Source organism: Embiotoca jacksoni, unplaced genomic scaffold, assembly GCF_022577435.1.
Source record: "Embiotoca jacksoni isolate LCO1_2020_lvr unplaced genomic scaffold, fEmbJac1.0.p SCAF_11, whole genome shotgun sequence".
Lineage (NCBI taxonomy): Eukaryota > Metazoa > Chordata > Actinopteri > Embiotocidae > Embiotoca > Embiotoca jacksoni.
This window is the reverse complement of record NW_027185241.1, coordinates 14,598,898-14,614,456: the sequence shown is the minus strand read 5'-3', so window position 1 is coordinate 14,614,456 and position 15,559 is coordinate 14,598,898. Positions and strand designations below refer to the sequence as shown.

The 15,559-nt window shown below is 40.4% G+C and overlaps 1 protein-coding gene across 4 annotated transcripts in view; it reads right to left on the bottom strand.

Annotated features, from left to right (window-relative positions):
* trak1a (trafficking protein, kinesin binding 1a) overlaps nucleotides 1-15,559 on the bottom strand; it is a 41,915-nt gene that overhangs the window by 23,966 nt on the left and 2,390 nt on the right. The window contains exons 1-2 of one of the 4 annotated variants that reach the window (XM_069143280.1): nucleotides 9,774-9,961; nucleotides 6,364-6,558 (exon numbers count right to left, since the gene is read on the bottom strand). In XM_069143280.1, coding sequence (XP_068999381.1) covers nucleotides 6,364-6,558; nucleotides 9,774-9,777 — 199 coding nt within the window. In that variant the 5' untranslated portion in view covers nucleotides 9,778-9,961. Of the gene's footprint in view, nucleotides 1-3,121; nucleotides 3,931-6,363; nucleotides 6,559-9,773; nucleotides 9,962-15,559 lie in introns of those variants that run through there. The other 3 variants (XM_069143283.1, XM_069143282.1, XM_069143281.1) reach the window with 3 other exon arrangements.

The window sequence follows — 15,559 nt, the reverse complement described above, 5'->3', positions numbered from 1 at the left end:
ACATGGAAACAAACATAATTTATTCACAGTGGTTTCTAAAACCCCATTAAAACTGTAATGCTGCCACAAAAATACATGTCTTGTCTCCCAGATTCATTCATGTTTTCTACAACTATCCCTCACATTCCCTCTAGAACAGACCTGGGCATTGTACGGCCCGCGGTCCACATCCGGCCCTTTGGCTGTCCCTGACCAGCCCGCATGAGGTCAATGGTAAATTAGGAATCACACGTAAATAAGTGCACATCATTCATGTGTAACCCAGGTAATGTTCAGTACCCCAATTTACAGATGTTCCCTAAACGTCTCACCATGCGAGCTGGTGGTCTGAACGTCCTGGCGGTTTTCCGGAGCAGAGCCCTTTGCCCCCCGTCCCACTCTGAACCACCACTCACCTACCGGAGACCCTGCAGCTCAGACAGGTGCATGAGGCAGACAAGGTTTGGAGCAAAGTACGACATTTTGAGATTCCCAAGAGATATCGAGTGCTTGTTAACTAAGTTGTGTCCGAGAATTGTGAGTAATTTACATTGAGGAACATAGCAAAGTAAAAACCAGTCAGGATACCAACGTTTTGTATGATGTGAATGAATCATGGTCATTGTTAGGAGCTGTTTAGCCTCCACCGCTGGCGGCTGATGAAGCCATGAAGCTGACGGAAGCACAACGTTACCGCTGCTGACCTCGAGCGAATGAAGCACATGTCGGTGTGTGTGTGTTGAATTTTTTTTTAAGTTACTGTATATGTTGTAAAAGTATGTCGATTGCCAAGTGTATGGTTTGAAATTGAGGCAAAATGAGACCTGTCAATGGGCGGGAGGAAGAAAATCCGAGGAACTTAAAGGATCCAATTTTATTTGCACTTTGTTTTCTGAGATCTGTTTTTTGGGATTCAAACAAACAACCGAAAAATACCTAACCCTTCTCTCACTGAACAAAAACAAATAACTGAAAAACAGCAAATGAGGTAATTACACTACAAACAAAATATCATTTTTGTATATTTTTCTTTGAAATACTGCAAAAAATATGCTAATTTTCAAAATCTTTTTCGTGAATGTTGATTGAATAGTGATATAATGTTGACGTTTTTACAATGCTCGCACCACATTTTAAGAGCCTAATTGTAACATCTCTACTACCAGTAACAGCTAATAAAATACATACAATTTACTGCTTTTTCTAAAGAGATAAAATTAATATTGAGCAGAATTGAGTTCAGCCTGTTGGTCCAGCCCTCCACAACAGTCCCAGTTTCTCATGAGGCCCCTTGGGAAAATTAATTGCCCACCCCTGCTCTAGAAGAACAGGTCGCCCTTTTTTCTCAGGCCCACCCCTCTGTCCTGGTTGTCCTCTGTCCATTCAGCCATTTGTTTTTTTTCGGCTGCTAAAAGTGCCAAAGAGTATTTGGCAGGTTGCTATCAACAAGAGTGGAGCTGCATACAAATCATTGGGCTAAATATAAACCAACCTACTTCCTCATCCCTCCCCTGTACATCTCAGAATAAAACCCGCTGCTTTCCATTTCTGCCTCTACACTCCATGAGAAGATTTATCAAAGACACTACACCCCCCTCTCATCTGCTATTTAATCATTGAGCAAAAAACTGTAAAAACTGTCAGTATTCAGCAGGGAACATTTGTTCCAAAAAAAAAAAAATCAAATCAAAAACTGGAAGTCAAACCAGGACGTGCTGCCACAGCTGGATAATAAAGCTGCGCAGCTCACATTGGAAGGTGCTGAGCAGTCTCAAAGTGTTATGTAAGAATTTCTACAGAGCATCTCTGACACATGCATAATATCGCACATATAACAACTTCTCTATCATATTCTCTCCATCAACCAGACCTTCACATTAGATACACAGATCAATTCTATCAAAATACCCCCCCAAAAAAAATCACAAGTGTACAACCGTGTTCAGGCAAAATATAGTTATATAGCACATCAAGTCAGCATCTGTTTTTTAAGGTGTGAGGAAAACAAGACCGAGGCGAGACAGAAGAGACAGATATGGCTCAGAGTGAAGAGAGAGGACGAGCTAAAGGCAGGCTGGTAATAAACCAGGTGCTTCTGTAACCTGCTGTAAGTCACCCCTGTCACATGAGCAGGCTCCACCAATCCTCCACGTGTGTGTGAGAAGATCAATCCTTACAATCGTTACCCACACAGGTTACATACTGACGGACAATACCACAAGATTTCGTAACAAGCTCGGGTACATTACATAAAAGCACTGACTGCACCAGAATCTACAGTTGAAGGGTCATTTGACAGCTTTTCAGACATTTTTTTTTTATTCATAATGCTTATTTGTTCCTGTCAGCTATATTGTTTAACATTTGTTTTTTTCCCCCTTTTATTTATTCAAGTTTATAATCTTAATACAATGTCATTAGGATCATTTATATGTTGAGGTTGGTTTCAAAAATGTGCAGGCTCAGTTGTAGAGATTTTTTTTCACTGCTTTAAGTTTCTCTTGAAAACCCTTTCACTAAGTTGCTTTGCCACCATCTTCATGACATACAGTCAAAATAAACATCATTTTACTGAAGTTATTCTGTCATTCTTTTTTAGCACCTGTAAGAAGCAGGTAGCTGACAGAAAGCACAAGCCATCCCTCTGGTCCTGATGTAGAAACAACAAAGAGGACCTACAATGAAAACCCAGTCCCACTTCCTACACTTTACACCCACAGCTACTCTTTGACTCTATTTTAGAAACCACACTGACTCAGCTGCCACACAACACCTACTGCATCCAGGAGCCAGTGTCTGCTGCAGCTTTATTGCTGCGGCTTTGATGGTTTTTAATGCCAAGCCACAAGGTCACATTCACATGGTTTGTGAGGAATGAAAACCGATTCCACTAGTGATAAAAAAAAGATAATGCGTATTTTATTCTACAACAGTTAAACTACAGCCAGCCTTGCTCTATGTATTTCATTAGCCTTGTTGTGATATACATGATTCCCACAGCAGCTACCCAAGGAGTAGGATTTTACTATTAACATCAATTGAATTCAACTGTACCTCTTACCACACCACTGCATTCCCAGTAACACAGTAAGTTTTTTGACTCTTCAACAACTACATGTCACTACTTAAAGCGGGCTCTTACCATCGGTACACTCCTCATAGTACCAGTCCAGTTCATAGTAGTCTGACTTGACAAACCTCGGGCTTCTGGTCAGGCCTCGTCTCTTCATCGTCACTGCTCTGACAGACAGCTGTTTAGTTGCCAATGTCCCAGCATACTTAGCTGTAACATCTCTGGCAAATCCAATGTCCCAGCATGGTCAGGCACAAGCAGCTGTCTCTCCAGTTTAATTAGTTACTGATAGTGCCCGTTGGTCGGTTGCTCTGTACTCGGTTCCGCTATCCCAGCATGCTTAGTAGTTACCACGGCCATTGTTGGTGCGAGTGGGCCTATTCTCATCTTATGTCCTTTGTGTTCTTCACTAATTAGTAGCCTGTCAGCGTGTTATGCTCCATTTGTTGTGTTGCTGGTGCCATTTCTGCATGTCATCCCACGGAACCGTTACTTGCGTCAGCAGTTGTCAGCAGATGAAAAACACTGATAGTTTATCTTCTTTATCCATCAGGAATTCTTTACGGTTTCAGCAAATTCACCATCTCCCGTCAGTCTGTTAGACAGTTCTTCAGTCTGCCTTCCTTATTCTCTTTCCATTAGTTTTCCTCACTCACTCCGAAGCTTCAGCAAACATATCCAATTCCATCGTCTGCTTATGGCTTCATGTCAGTTTATCTTCTGCTCCTGTGTCCTCTGGCCAGTGTTGTCTTCATAAGGTCACATTAAAACCCTTTTTCTCCCCTTTTGCTCACTGACAGCTGTAACTGTGCACATGGCCCACCGCATCCCTAACAATGACTCGATGAGCACAGAGATACAGAGAGAGGGAGAGAGAGCGAGCAGGCAGCAGCAGCAGCAGCAGTCACGGGTTTTGCAGCAGAAGTGATGATAATGATGACATCATAGGATGGGTGGACCTAGAGGGTCGCTACAGCCAATGAGAAGTAGTATCACTGGCTCACTCCCGCCCACCATTAACATGTCAGCATTTCCCCCTCCTCTCCTCGACTTTGTCCTTCTGTGTGGTTGCTATAGTAACAGGCTCAGACTCGTAAGGCCTCCGGTTGAGCAGCATGTAGGAGCAGTTAGCATGGAAGCAGTGCAGCGTTGGCAGTGGTGACGTGGCTAACCCAAAATGAATGAACACAATGGGTATTCAAGGTTTAGTCATGTCATTCAGGGGAGTGATAATGAAGCTCATGCAACGGGGACAGAAAGCTGATCACGGCACCAAAAAAAAAAAAAAAGATCCACTGAATAACAATATGAGCCAAATTCGATGTCAACCACCTCGGAAGTGCTAACAGACCGAAATATTTGGCTCAATACATCTTAATGCTCGCAGGATGGTGCTAACACAAGTCTGGGTGCTAACAGGCTAACCGCAGGCAAACTGATGCTTATTAAAAGGGGACTGGCTGAAACAGTAAATGTTTCTGTGGCAGTATGAAAAAGCAACCGCTGCTAATAAAGTGACTTGCACAGTTTAATACTGATGACCCAGAGGGACATACAACTGCTCCAAATTTGACTTATGTAACGCAGTGAGGTTGCATAAGCCCCCTGCTACAAATGATATTACAGCTCGCTATGTTTTTTCTGCACGAGGATGTATTACCACTACATTTGTGACAATACAGAGATATCTGTACACCGTTTTAATATTAATATAGTTATGAAACCATTTACGTCCGTGAGCACCTTTTGGTGTATGCATGCCAGAACACTCAAACATTTAGATATCATTAAAAACACTACAATCTATATAAATGTAGATTTCAACTTTTATGATTAGGAAATAAAAATAACACCAGATTATTACACAAGTATAAGAAATCAGACACAAATGTATTTATTTGTATTATTTGTTGAATATTCACTGGTTTGTTTAAAATGACTCTTCATCCACATCGCATTAACTATTATTTTTCATATTGTTTACTTTACTTAACACCAGCTACACTGAAGCTAGACTGCCCATGAGAAAAATCTACCAATGAACATCTCCATTGTTTAGTAAGACATGTGGGTGTGATGTCATCACAACATATAGCTGCTCACGATTGGTCATCTGCCTCCGTGTTATAATCTTCTCGGACACGTCCTTCTCATGGAGCGGGTCAAATCAACCACCAGCGTGCATGATACCCTGCTAACTCCTTTCATTGTTAAACAATATAATGACATGAGTTCTGCGGGTAATTTAGACTTGACAATTCTTTACATAAATATATGCTTACATACCATCACCTATATGGCACATTATGAAGGCTAATATTATTATTTTTTATTTTTTTTTTAGAGAAGATCATACTCAAAACAATTAAAAGCTTTATGACCAGAATGAAAACAATATGGCCAATTGCTGCTCAGATATCTCGGCCCCTAAGGGTGTCAATACCCGGCCATCTGGTTGGGGCAATAATGAGGAGCAACATGCCTCCAGTAGGTATGAGGATAACTGGGAAAGAAAATCTGTGTGGAACATACAACAATATTTACTCTTTAGAAAAACACTCCTTGCATAATTTCTTGTAATGTTTTCTTATGTAACGTGACCTTGTCGTTTCCTCTCTGCCTGCCTGTCTGTGATGAATGTCGAGGCCAACGTGACCATGTCAGCAAGGGGCATCGAGGTGAAGTCTCAGTTCTCTGCTTCACCAATTCATAAGATGCTTGATCTACTTTTAGAACGTGTTTTCACCCTGTGTCACTATTAAAGTCGACACGACTTAGAACTGAATAATTAATAGTGGTGGGAAAGAAAAAAAAACCACTACGTTCCCTTGGTTTGCCGTGTGCAGTGTTTGTGTGTCTGTGTGTGTTTATTTGAGTGTGTTTATTTATTTGTGTGTGTGTGTGGGGGGGGGGGGGGGGGGGGGGGGCTTAGATGACAACCAAAGGGCAGCTCTTAGTTTGATAAGACAGGAGCAGACATGTGCATAAAAACACGTGAGCGCTGAGTGCAAGAGAGCAAAACATCAACCAACACGGAGTGAGAGAGAGCAACCAATCAAGTATGTTTGTTTGGGCAACCAAGGCCAGCTGTCACAGTCACACTGTGACGGACAGATGGCCATCGCTCTCTCTGATTCCAAGAGGTTGAGGTCAGCATAAATCTTAAATCTCTCACTGTCACTCTCCAATAACAGCCTCCTGAAGGTTAAAACTAAAACTCCCGTCAGTCTGTAGTGTTTGACATTGTTTGAGTGTTAGTTTTAGGAACATATCTGTGAATATCTTTTGAATACAGTGTGTGATCCACTTACAGAAATATTTGAGGGTTTCCTCGATCTGTTCAGTGGTCAGGTCGAGGGAAGAGTTTGGGTCCACGAGCGGCGTGTGCAGCCAGTCATCTTGCTCATAGCCGAAGATGGTGTCGGCCCTCAGCTTGAAGAGCGGCAGTTGTTCCTCCAATAAGCTGATAATCTCAAGTTCCGGCAAATCAGTACTGTTACACACATCTGCACAAGGAGAGAGACACATACCGTACAGTCATCGTTCTTTTCTTTGGTGAGATTTTTTTTTAAAAGTAATTACAGATAGCTAATAGACAGTGGACACAAGACATAAACTGTGTTGTGATATAAAAGATAGACAACATGTTTCATTTATCAAGTGGCCTAACAAGACATTCATGCAATCTCCTTGATCTGAAGGTGAATGAGGCCCTCTAGTGGCCCATTGAGGAACTAGCCAAGCCTTCCTTACAGCCTATTCTTAAATGACCCGAATGAAGGTTCAAATGCCCCTCCAATCAAAAATGTGTTTACATTGTTGTTCCTTCTGTTGAATGTCTGAGCTTCGCTGTGCAGAATTATGTCTGTGTTTAAAACTACAAGGCCGTTTTCACATCCGTCTGCTGAAGAGGGAAAATTTCACTGTGTTCACTGAAAAATAATTTCAAATTTTAGGGCTCAGGCCTACGAGAAGGATTTGTGACATCATAAAGAGTTTAACAGCCAACCCAGTCTGATTTAACTTAATCAAATATGATGTGTAAACTTGAAACCTGCACTTCACAAACACTGAGAATGGACTTTAAAGTGAAGTATGACACATCTTGTGTCCAGTTGTAAAAGTTTAGGTAAGAATATATGTTTACATATTCATCTATTTTTAATGAGTGATAACAACTAGATTGCATTTCAAGGATTTTTCCAATATAATTGAATTTTGTTTTGTAGAAAAAAAGGATAAGCACTTCAATAATTAATCAATTAATAAGTACGAATTTATAGATATCATCAGATAAGTACACCTACAGAGAAAACGTACTATTTACAGTACAGAACTACTAACTATCTTCCTATTGGTTGAAAAAAAAAGTAAAACCAGTGATCATTTATAGATCTTAAGCAGACATCTTTGACACAAAAGCCAAACCGGTACACAAACTCTATATAAGTGAACTGCAGCCTTCTACTGAAAACCACATTTGTGTGCTGCTGTGCAAATCTGAATCACCACCTTACCTCAGCTTTCAGCTATGTGCCTCTGACCACATCAGTATAGTGTGCTATTAAAATGCTCATCCATTTAGGGCTCTATTAGAGCTCACATTCTTTCTGTTCCCATACAAAATCTGGTTTTAGGCACTTTTCCGACAGAAATATGGAGCAGAGAAACTCTTGGCCAGACAGAATTAGCATAGTAAAAATAATGTCCTTTGTTTCTCTGCTCTGTTGCTCCACTGTCTGTCTGTCTAAGTCTCTCTAACAATGCCGTCTCTTACAGTTTGCTAATCCAGACTGAAAGACTGACTGTGCTAGAAAAGGGGAAACACACACACAGCAGCTGGGGAATCATTCAGAAACCACAGCCAGTGGAGTTTCAACACACAAGTAAGTACTGAATTATTACCAGTGTGGTCAGAAAAGGGATATTTTACCAGGGATCAAATTTTACTCATTTGTCTCCCCTTGACAGTGTTAATGATTCTCAGAAAAATATTCTTGTTATTGTCTTAGGTGAATCATTTGGTTTGAATCTTTATTTGACATAAGCACTCTTTAAACTACACAGTCTACAGCACAGCAGTAAATCAGCAGCTCCTTTATAGTTTTTACTCAGTTTTGGAACATTGCGTGTAATAAAAGCTAACTAATGCATGAGCAAACCTGATGATGAAAAGGATGTTGCTATTCAATATCACAATATTTTCCTTCTGTAATGATATGAAATATGGTTGATGCACTTCAGCTCCTAAAATGAGGACTGATAGGACATGTTTGGGGATAATAATAGCACCAAACCCTTCTGTGCAGTGTGCTGACAAAAGGTCAGTGAAGACAGGAGAAGCTGTGCGTCTGTTATAAAACAACATGACCAGCTTTCAATTTGAACATTTTCTCTTTTTGTCAGATCAATAGATGTAATTTATAACCTGTACTTGTATTCACTTATCTAGGTTGCATTACATGGATATTATTTTCAGAGACCTGAAATGAAAACTCACTAAATAAGTTGTAAAGAGCGCAGAAAAAGCTCACTGGGGCAGTCCAAAGTTCAAAGTAACCATGCTGTCAGCGATAACTGCGAGTACAATATGAATATTAATTTATTTACACTTATCTTTGAGACAATAAGTATTATCATATGACTTTTCCACACCCCCAGTGACAAGCAACACAAGGACAACTTCACATCCATCAGGGACAAAGTTGTCCCTTTTCATACCAAATCAGACTATTAAAAAAGCACCTACACCAATTAAATTTTGTAATCATTGGGATCAATAAATATGTTTATCGATATCCAAGAGAAATTAAAGTCCAATATTCAAATGCAAACATAGACAGGAGTCAAAAAGAACACAAGCTGCAGGGACAGGCCAACATTGGTAGCAGCTTGTAGCTGCCAGAGCAAGAAAGTTCAAGTTCAAATGGAGGAATAGACCACAGTCACACAGTCAGTCTGAGCAATAAACACACCAATGTGTCCAGGACACAAAGTACTACAGTGTTTGGTCAAACTAAAACAAAAAAAGTTCGGAAAATTTTTAAATCAAGACGTGCAAGTGTCATACAGAAGTGTCTTATTACCCTTCTACCAACCGAACCACACAGGCACCAATTCTGCACATACAGTACTGTGTGAATACGTGTGGTGTCACTACACTGAGACCCTAAATTAGGTCACTGAAGAGAGAAGGTAGTCAAGCATGTGAGCTGGTCTCAAATCAACCACACGTGGTCTCTGTATCAGATTTCTGAATCACCTGGATATGACTTCAGAAATGTTGTTAAACAGAAAGAAGAACCCAACAGCAGCTCTACTGAAGTTCAACATGGCTGCCTCCTGTTGACCAATTCAGTGCAGTAATGATACTTTTGGCCAAGAGAAAGTTTAAGAGCCAAGTTGATCTTCCTACAATACATTCATTGCAACCTTTTAACCTTTAACACCTGAAATTTCAATCTCTTTAACAGTTAAAACACAGAGGACTTCCAATGAAAGGGTTGACACTTTGTTTTTCAGACACCTCCAGTAAACATTGGCTTGAAAATACAAATGTTTAAACTTGTAAAGACAATTTACTTGTAACTATAACAGTTTAAGAGGCAAAAAAACAACAACGGACTGACATAAAGAGCCAAACAGGGACACAAAGCGATGAGAGAGAGACCAGCGATCAGCTGAAACTGCCAGAAAACTACTCTGTGCTCAGGGTACTCACTCATGGTGCCTGAAGCCCGACAACCACCAACTCTCCTGCCCTCCAATCACATTTTCCACTGGTCCACAAGAGGGCAAGGTCGCAAGAAAATAACACAAACAGGAGAGAGAGAGAGAAAGAGTGTTGGGAGGGTGAGAAACAGGAAGAACAAGAGAGAGGGTGCTAAAAGTTTCAGAGGACGGCGACTGGGTTCAAGAGACGAAAAGAGGAAAAGAGGGAGGGAGGGAGGAAGGGAGGGAGGGAGGGAGGGAGGAGTGAAGAGCAAAAGACCCGAGCCAAACTGGTCCGTCATGCCTGACATGCCAATGACGAGAAACACATGGACCGCCCCACACTTGCCCTTTCTCTCTCTCTCTCTCACTCTGACAGCCAACAAACCCAGCTGGACTCTTCCTACGAGCTGAGCGAACTTCACACAGACACACACACACTCTCTCTACCCTCATCCTGTATAAACACAGTGTGTGCAATGGCAGGCCTGAAGCTGCTCACACCGCTGTACTGTTTTGACTTTCTAGCAGCTCCTCTGTTAAACTCTTACATTGTGAGATTCAAATGTGAGGAAGTGATGGAGACATTAAAGACATTACGAATGGCTTTTTAATCATTGGGGTGGAAACACGGCCTTTATCCAAAGGAAGAGCTCAACATAAATTAGATTTTGTTACAGTTTTACATTAGAGATCGAGTGTTTAACTGCCAGAGCAACAAATCAGCGGAAACGATGTCTCCTTGTTACAGCAGTAATCATATCCGGTACAACACGAGCAAAGCTGCAGCAGATAAACTGCCAAAACTCCACTCAGTGTTTCCCATGTAATCTCACAGATCCCAGCTTTTGGCATTGCATGGCACCTGATATGAGTACATGTATTCCTGCACGTGTGTGTGTAAAAGACAATTAAAGCTACCGTAATCAATTTAGAATTACTTTACTACATTTCTTGTTTATTTGAGTGGTTATGGTAGTTTACAAGCAGTTGGAGTGCCAAGTAACCAATGATTCAAATGTTTTAGTTTAGAAATATTTGAATACGTTTTAAGTAATAACTCTGAGTGGAAATTGTGCTTGGATTTATGTACTACCACTGGTAAAACCCATCCAAAGAAGAAATCTGACTCTGGGAGAGTGTTATTCTGGAAATTCGTAACACCTTCCAAATCTTCTCCTCAATTCTCAATCAACTCTCCTCTGAGTTCTTCAAGTATTCTCCTGGATGTTTTCAAAGTGCTCATTTAATCTAAAATACATTTTAATTCAATTGACTATATTTATGAAAAAACACATTTTGGGTTGTTTGAATTCTGAACTCTATTTCTAGGAAATAGCATGCTGCTTTCTATTAGTCTCTGAACCTATATACTGTATGGGAACACCTAACTGGGGCAAACTACACTCCACTTCAGACCAGTTTTGCTCTCATGCAGCTGCAGCACAGGCCTGTTCAGAATTAGACTGCAGCACAAGCTGATCACAGAGGGTGCACATATGAAATACAGTAGAGTACGTCACTGTGGTCAAATAAGACAGAAGATCTACATGGAGGAGTTTGTGCCAGTGTGTTCAAATGCTGCTAACGCTTTACATCTCCGAGTCCAGATGCATGTGTGCAGGTCTTCACCAAGGTGCTAGCATGTATGAAATAATAACAAATTACCACCAGTCCTAGGAGACAGGTAGTACACGTCCAGACTCATTACAAATGTAAATTTCCACAAAGTACCAACACATCACATCTTTAAGGAGAATACAGCTTTTCATAAACAGAGGAAATAACAGAGAGCGGCATAAATATTATCAGGTTATTTCCCAGGTATTCTAATATATCATTACACCACTTAACTTGAAGAGACATTTGTATTCTTTGTTGAAACAACATGACAAAACTTTACTCTTTGGTTAACTGATTCTCAGTCTTAATATGGGCTGAACTCTGACTCAGTCCAGCGATATATCATTATTATATTGCATACATTATGTCATGATATGACACTCGATATAGTCCTTGATTTTGGATATTGTAATATCAAAACAACTTTTCCTGGTTTTAAAAGCTGAATCACAGTAAAGTAATGTAATGTTCTGAACTTACCAGATTCTTCTAGCTGTTCTATATTGTTTTCTTTTACTCACTTAGTCATTATATACACATTACTGATGATTATTATCAAAAATCTATTGTCACAATATAATTATTGAGGTGTTTGGTCAAAAATATTATCATGTCCACCAGTCCAGCCTCTACAATGTAGGATTAAACCCTGGGAACTCCCACACATGACAGTGCTCCTGTGTTGGTCAGTACATAACACATAACCCAACACTTGTTGGGTTATTGTTCATGTGATTTAAATTGTTAATGCTTGTTTAACTTCCAGTATGTCTCCTCATGGTCATTTATTGCCAATAAAGGGTAAAGAGGAAAGTTTTTTTGAGAAAAGCTGACAATCTGACCTCACCAGAGAAACTGATCCAAAATCAGTTCATCGTATCAGTTGATCAGGACGTGATTGTAAGCTGGTGATATTGATTAGCTGGTCTTGTTGGAACTTTTGCAGGATGGTTAAACATAAACATCATGTGCACTAAAAATACATAACTGTAGGAAAGGATCATTTTAAAGATAATTGTCCTACCTGTATCAAATAAACAGAGTTTACCAGACTAGTAACTAAAAGCAATAAAAGAAAAGAAAAAAAAAAGGTTTTTTAAAGACTAAACAAAGACATAAACTGTGTAAAACACTTAGCTGGAATATAACACGAGAACTGTGTAGGATGTTGATAAAGTCCTTTTTTAGTCTTGTAGTTTTAGAGCTCCTGTTATGTGGTCTACACTGATGTAAGAGCTAGAATAATAAGGAGACATGGACTTGGCAGGAAATGTGTCTCCATCTGATACTGTACAGTATGTAAACGAGTGGGTGAACAACACTAGTTTCATGAGCCTGGGAAATGAGATAGAAATCCAAAGAGAGGAAACAAACTCTCCTTTGTTCACTCTGTTTCAAGGTGACATCAGTCTGGCTACATTTGTTATGAACTCAGCCTTGACAGTCAATATTTTATATAATACGTTATATTCAGATGCAAAAGACCATCAAATAGTTTCAACCCTAAAGCAATGGAGCTTGTTACAAGAGTCAACACAAGATTATCCTGCAGTGTTACTGAAAAACTCTTGTAACAACCAAACTAATGCAGTTCAACTTGTTCTGTCAAGTGTGCAGCCAGACAGTCTCCTGACTCTCAGTTGTTCAGATTCAGTTTTTCCATGTACAAAAACACTGTACCCATGGCAACACTAAGTTTATGTGTGTAGTTTGAGTCAAACTTTTACACTGTGACTAAACTCCCTTAAATAAACTTGACTACACTGTCAGAGTGGCTGTAGCTCACTGAAGCTAATCTGTCAACACACACAGAACAGTTCAGAGCACTTTATAGATCCGCCGCTCGGTCAGCAGTTTGAACCTCATGTTACTTGGCTCTGTTGCTACTTTGTGTGTGATAATGTAAACAATGAACCCAAATCATGCTCTCCTCTAAACATTACAGCACAATGGACGTTTTAGCATACCGTGATTGGATCAGAGTCAGGGAGCACACGCAGCAGTTTGGATTCACCTCTGTTTGTCCACTTACATAACTGCGTCTGTGTCTCACTCAAGTTCTCTGTCCTCTGTCTCCTTTCTGTTTGTTCGTGATCCTTCTCCTCACCGAGCATCCCATAATTTCACTGTTACTCAACTGTTTACATCACTGCTTGCTGGTAACCACGGAGAATTAACCTCACACCAAAGAACTGCCCCATGGCAATGAGCTGCTCCATTCAGCTCATTATGTTAATTCATCCTCTACACTCAGTGAAATCACACACACTACTCAGGCAGAAAGTGTTCAAAAAAAGAGTTAGGTAGAGAGACTGAATGACACAGTGGAGGATGAGAGTGAAACAGGAGGAAACAGAGAGGAGAAAGAACTTGAATTTGACCAATTCATACATTTAACTTACATTTTACCAGCAGATGGCAGCACTGACCTAACGTCAAGTGTCCTGCCCTTGAATGACTTCAGTGATACAGATGACATTACCACAGCATGTCTCAACATTTGATTTTTCCACCAGCATGTTACGAATCTGTTCCCGACAAAGACGACAAGTAAGAGTTTTTCTGCCTGAGATCAAGTTTGACGTTTTCAATGTTTTAACTTTTTTGCTACAAAGTAAACATGTTGACTGCATTCTTCTGCAGTGGTGTGAAAAAGTGTTTGCCTCCTTCCTGACTTCTTATTTTTTTGCATGTTTGTCACACTTAAATGTTTCAGATCATCAAACAAATTTAAATATTAGTCAAAGATAACACAAGTAAACACAAAATGCAGTTTTTAAATGAAGGTTTTTATTATTAAGAGAGAAAAAAAATCCAAACCCACATGGCCCTGTGTGAAAATGTTTGCCCCCTAACCCAAAAACTGGTTGGGCCACCCTTAGCAGCAACAACTGCAATCAAGTGTTTGCAATAACTTGCAATGAGTCTTTTGCAGCGCTGTGGAGGAATTTTGGCCGACTCATCTTTTCAGAGTTGTTGTAATTCAGCCACATTGGAGGGTTTTCCAGCACCAACCATCTTTTTAAGGTCATGCCACAGCATCTCAATTGGATTCAGGTCAGGACTTTGACTCGGCCACTCCAAAGTCTTCATTTTGTTTTTCTTCAGCCATTCAGAGGTGGACTTGCTGGTGTGTTTTGGATCATTATCCTGCTGCAGAACCCAAGTTGGCTTCAGCTTGAGGTCACGAACAGACGGCCGGACGTTCTCCTTCAGGACTTTTTTGGTCGACGGTAGAATTCATGGTTCAATTTATCACAGCAAGTCTTCCAGGCCATGAAGCAGCAAAACAGCCCCAGACCATCACACTACCACCACCATATTTTACTGTTGGTATGATGTTCTTTTTCTGAAATGCGGTGTTACTTTTACGCCAGATGTAACGGGACACACACCTTCCAACAAGTTCAACTTTTGTCTCGTCAGTCCACAGAGTATTTTCCCAAAAGTCTTGGGGATCATCAAGATGTTTTCTGGCAAAAATGAGACGAGCCTTAATGTTCTTTTTACTCAGCGGTGGTTTTGGTCTTGGAACTCTGCCATGTGGGCCATTTTTGCCCAGTCTCTTTCTTATGGTGGAGTCATGAACACTGACCTTAACTGAGGCAAGTGAGGCCTGCAGTTCTTTGGATGTTGTTGTGGGCTCTTTTGTGACCTCTCGGATGAGTCATCGCTGCGCTCTTGGGGTAATTTTGGTCGGCCGGCCACTCCTGGGAAGGTTCACCACTGTTCCATGTTTTCTCCATTTGTGGATAATGGCTCTCACTGTGGTTCGCTGGAGTCCCAAAGCTTTAGAAATGGCTTTATAACCTTTTCCAGACTGATAGATCTCAATTACTTTCTTTCTCATTTGTTCCTGAATTTCTTTGGATCTCGGCATGATGTCTAGCTTTTGAGGATCTTTTGGTCTACTTCACTTTGTCAGGCAGGTCCTATTTAAGTGATTTCTTGATTGAGAACAGGTGTGGCAGTAATCAGGCCTGGGTGTGGCTAGAGAAATTGAACTCAGGTGTGATAAACCACAGTTAAGTTATGTTTTAACAGGAGGGGGCAAACACTTTTTCACACAGGGCCATGTGGGTTTGGATTTTTTTTTTCTCCCTTAATAATAAAACCTTCATTTAAAAACTGCATTTTGTGTTTACTTGTGTTATCTTTGACTAATATTTAAAT